Source organism: Belonocnema kinseyi, chromosome 1 (assembly GCF_010883055.1).
Source record: "Belonocnema kinseyi isolate 2016_QV_RU_SX_M_011 chromosome 1, B_treatae_v1, whole genome shotgun sequence".
In the NCBI taxonomy this organism is placed as follows: domain Eukaryota; kingdom Metazoa; phylum Arthropoda; class Insecta; order Hymenoptera; family Cynipidae; genus Belonocnema; species Belonocnema kinseyi.
The window spans coordinates 56887615-56892584 of NC_046657.1; the positions used below are offsets into that span (position 1 = coordinate 56887615).

The 4970-nt window shown below is 22.4% G+C and overlaps 1 protein-coding gene across 1 annotated transcript in view; it reads left to right on the forward strand.

Moving 5' to 3' along the window:
- The window catches only part of LOC117169175 (COMM domain-containing protein 3-like), a 14743-nt gene extending 12094 nt beyond the window's left edge, over window positions 1-2649 (forward strand). The window contains exon 3 of the mRNA XM_033355402.1: window positions 2389-2649. Within this exon, the coding sequence (XP_033211293.1) occupies window positions 2389-2556 (168 nt within the window). The 3' untranslated portion in view covers window positions 2557-2649. The remainder of the gene's footprint in view (window positions 1-2388) is intronic.
- Window positions 2650-4970: the final 2321 nt, after the last annotated feature.

Genomic DNA, 4970 nt, shown 5'->3' on the forward strand with positions numbered 1-4970 from the left:
TTGAAAATTCGTTTTTGCTTTTTTTGCAAATTAATTTTTTTAACTCAGAATTTAACTATTGAATTTTTTTATTAAAAATGTATCTTTTTCAGTTGAAAATTCAATTATTTCATTGAAAATTGATAATTTTTAGTTAAAAATTCAAATATTTGGTCAAAAATCTTTGTGTTTCATTAAAAATTCGTCATTTAGGTGGTCAATTAATTTTCTTGGTTGAAAAATTATATCTTCGATTGAAATTAAACTGTTTTTTAATTAAAATTAAAATTTGTATTGGTTGAATATTCAACTAATCGCTGTAAATATTTATCATTTTAGTTGAAAATTAATCTTTTTTGGTTAAAAATGAAATTATTTTGTTTAAATTCATTTTTTGTTTGTGAAAAGTTTTAAATGATCCTTTTTAGTTTAAAATTCAACTATTTGGTTCAAGATTACTCTTTTTTAGTCGAAAAAAGATATTTTTTGTTTGCTAGAAAATTAATCAACTTCGTTGAAAATTCAACCATTTTAGTTAAATATTCATTATTTTATTTAAAAATTCATAATTTTGGTTGAAATTAAATTTTTCAATATTTCTTTGAAAAAAAATTTTTTTAGATGAAAATTCATGAATTTTGTTAAAAATTCGTGTATTTTCAGAAAATTCGTCTTTTTTATAGAAAATTTATATTTCGGTTTGAAATGAAACTAGTGAGATTTGATTTATTATTTTAATTAAAAATTAATCCTTTTGGTGTAAAATCTAACTATATTTGGTTGAAAATTCATATTTTTGGTAGAAAATTAAAGCACTTGATTAAAAGTGAAATTTGTTGTTAAAAAAATAATTTGTTTTTAAAGATTCATAATTTTAATTGAAAATGCATCTATTGGATGGAATTTTTTTTCAATTGAAAATTTAACTATTCAATTTTTGCTTGAATTTTTTTTTTTCTCGGAAAATTCGTGTTTTTATATAAAAAAAAAAGATATCTTTAGGTTTAAAATTAAACTATTTCAGATAAAGATTTGTCATTTTAGTTAAAAATGAATCCTCTTGGCTTAAAATTGAATTACTCTATTGAAAATATGTCTTTTTCAATATAAAATTCAACTACTTTGTTGAAAGTAAAATTTTTTATTAAAGATTCATCTTTTTAATTGAAAATTCATCTATTTGGTTGCAAATTAATGTATATTGTTAAAAAATATGTATTTTTCAATCAAAATTGATTTTTTTGTAGAAAATGTATCTTTCGGTTTAAAAATAAATTATTACAGTTAAAGATTTATTATTTTAGTTAAAAAATAATCGTTTTGGCTTAAAATTTAACTATTTGGTTGAAAATTCGTCTTTTTTGGTAGAAAATATTAATTTTTTAAATTGAATATTTTACTGTTCTTTTTTATTTAAAAATTCCTGTATTATAATAAAAATTCGCCTTTGTCTGTTGATAGTCTTCTGGTTGGAAATTTATCTTTTTTTTTAAATTCACGTATTTTGTTATAAATTCGCGTTATTCGGTATGAAAATAATTTTTGGTTAGAGATTCATCATTTTATTGGTTGAAAATAAATTATTATTTTTTTTTTTATAAAAGTTAATATACTTTGTTAAAAACTTATTTATTTTTCCGAAAAATTTTTTTTTGTAGAAAATGTACATTTTGGATTAAAATGAATCCTTTTTGCTTCAAATTTAACTATTTTGTTTAAAATTAGTCCTTTTTGGTAGAAAATTGATCTTTTTTATTTAAAAATTCACGTATTTTGTCGAAATTTTGTCTTTTTCGGTAGAATACTAATTTTTTGTTAACAAATCAACAACTTAGTTAACAGTAAAATCTTTTCTCAAAAATTAATTTTTTTTTATGAAGATTTATCATTTTAATTCAAAATTCCTCTATTTAGTTGAAAATTAATGAATTTTTCAGAAAATTCGTCTTTTTAGCATAAAATTGATCTTCTTGATTTAAAATTTAACTATTTAAAGAATTCTTATTTTAATTGAAAATTGATCGTTTTCGGTAAAAATTAAACTATCAGTTTTTGTTGTTAAATATAAATTTTTTAAACTGAAAATTAATCTTTCTTAGTTGAAAATTCAACATTTATTAGAAACTTGTTTTCTTTGTTGTTAAAAATTCATACTTTTGGTTCAAAATTCATCATTTTAATTGAAAATGCATCAAATTTTGAGTTTTTTTATTTATCACAATTTCACAAAATGTCACAAAAGGGAGGGGATTTTTTTTTTTTTTAATATTGAAAATAACGTGACGTAAGATATGGACCATAGGGGATTCTAGGGGATTTTTCAGAAAATAGAGGACTGACCGTGATCCCTGATTTTATTAATCAATAATTAATTTGTTACTAATGAATTTTTTTCTTTTTTTGAAACAGTCAAACTCTACCGATTCAGTTGGTATGCCTATTTATCATGTGAGCCTTCAAACGACTAAATACGGAGACTCAAAATTTCTAAAATTCACTTGTACTTTACAGCAGTTACAAGAATTGGTTCATAAATTAAAAGATGCTGTACGCCATATGGAAAAGCTCGCAAACTAATTCATTTTAAGTTATTTTTTAAAATAAAAAAATGGTATATTGTAATTCGCAAGTTATTTACATAGTTTATAAATAAATGTATTATTACAATAATTTTTGTACTTATAATAGTTTTTTTTTAGTTCAAGTGAATATTATATTTGAGGGGAGGGGGGGGGGGTCTTTAATACAAAATAAAAATTTCGAATAACTTTGTTTTCAAGTTTATATAAAGAGAGAAATAAAACCATGCTAATAACTTTAATTAATTAATTAATTTGACGAATTATAGTTACTTTTTAACAATTTCCGTAGTCTTTTTCATGCAAATAATTACTAATGGACAATTTGAATATTTAACATGACTTTTTAAACAATTCTCAATTGTTAAAAAAAATGTAAAATATTTAAACAATTATTTATTTCCCAAAAATTCTATAAAAAATAACCGTATTTTCTGATTTTTAACTTTTTTCAAAATTGAGCCAGAGATTACTTTTTTCAAATTACTTTCCTATGCTACTTTTTTAAAAATAATTACTTGATTTTGATTCATTTTTTCTAATGTTTAACATATTTTTATTTACTCAAGCAGTTATTTTTCGATAATCAAAAAAATCAAATAAAATAGAACACATAAAACTAGTTACGAGTTTAAAAGTGTTTTTGGAAAATTAATGATTTAAACAAATTATATTTGTTTAAACAATTAAAAAGTGGATAATGTATTTTTTTATACACTATACAGACAAAAAAATAATGTTATGTTTTCTATTTTATTTCATTATTTTAGTTATCGAAAAAAAAAACTGATTGCGCAAGTAAAGATTGTTTAAACAAATATAAATTTATAGGACACTAATTTGAAAAGAAAGTTGATATCTCTCGCTCGATTTTGAATAGAGAATAAAAATGACAATTCCACTTCAATCCGAGAGTACGATAATTTTTTCCATTTTTTTAAAATAAATAATTTTTGATATAATTAACATTTCTTTAAACAATTAAAAATTTGTTTGAGAAGGCATGAGAAATATTCAAATTGTCCATCAGTAATTATTCGTATAAAAAAGACTTGTTCGGAAAATTTGCCCTACTTTTTGTCAAATAAGGGTCACATCCTCAGACGCCCTGGCGTCCTTCGGTTCCTTCTTTAAAAACTCAACAAAAAAACAACCAGATCAACTCTTAAATTGTTGAAATTCCGATTCAACGTTAAAATTTCTATTATAAACTCACGGAGTAATCGCAATACTTTTTTTTGCCGCGTTTTTCGTCAAGTAAATTCTTCTTTCGGAGATCCTGAATAACTGATTTGAGTTCAGCTATTCGTTTGTCCTTCCGATTTCGACTTTGAGTCAACATTCTGATTTTATGAGAATATCGTAGCTGCTGATTTTTTAATTCATTCCGCAGTATTACTTTTGTTGGAGAATTAAAAACGAATGTAGGTGAAACGTTTGTTCCTCTGCTGCAATGACTGCATCTGTCGCCATTGGGAGTTGTTGGTACATATGTATTAATATAATCATCCGTTTCTGGAAAAGACATGAATATCAGGAGAATTGAAGAATTTATGATTTTTTACAATATTTTAATTGTTCAGGTTATATCAGCGATTGAATTATATAAATTATTTTCTAGCTCAGACGCATATTCAAGAATTACAGTGTTGTTTCATATACAAATTTAACATTTTTAAATGTATTAATTTAATTTAAAAAAAAGTTTTTTATACTTTAACAGATAACTATTTAACAAAATACTGCAATTTTCAACAAAATAATTGAATTTTTAACATAACAGTTGAATATTCAACCTAAAAAGACAAATTACCAACGAAAAGTGTCATAATTAATATTTTAATCAAAGGGACGACTGAAGAATCTCGAAAAATAAAATTCTCGATTAATCAAATTCACGAATAATAAAATTGCCGAAAAAATAAAAATACCGATTTGGAAAATTGCCGAAATATAAAATTCACGAATAATAAAATTGCCGAAAAATAAAAATACCGAATTGGAAAATACCCGAATAATAAAATTTTCGAATAGTAAAATTTCAGAATTCTAAAATTCCGGAATAATAAAATTCTCGACAGTTTATAATATTACCGAATTGGAAAATTCCCGAATATTAAAATTCCCGACAGTTTTTAATATTATCGAATTGGAAATTTCCTGAAAAATAAAATTCGCAACAGAAAATTGCCGATTTATAAAATGTCCGAATTTTAACAATTAGAATTTTTTATAAATATATTTTAATTATTACAAATACAAGAATAAGACGTTAGTTTCAAAAATTATTTTTAACATTTAAAATTTCGGAGCTTATTTCTTAAATTTAAAATAGCAATAATTTTAAATAAAATATTTCTAGGTAACGCGTGTTTTTTTAATGTTCACAGTATTTTAAAAAATACAAAAAGC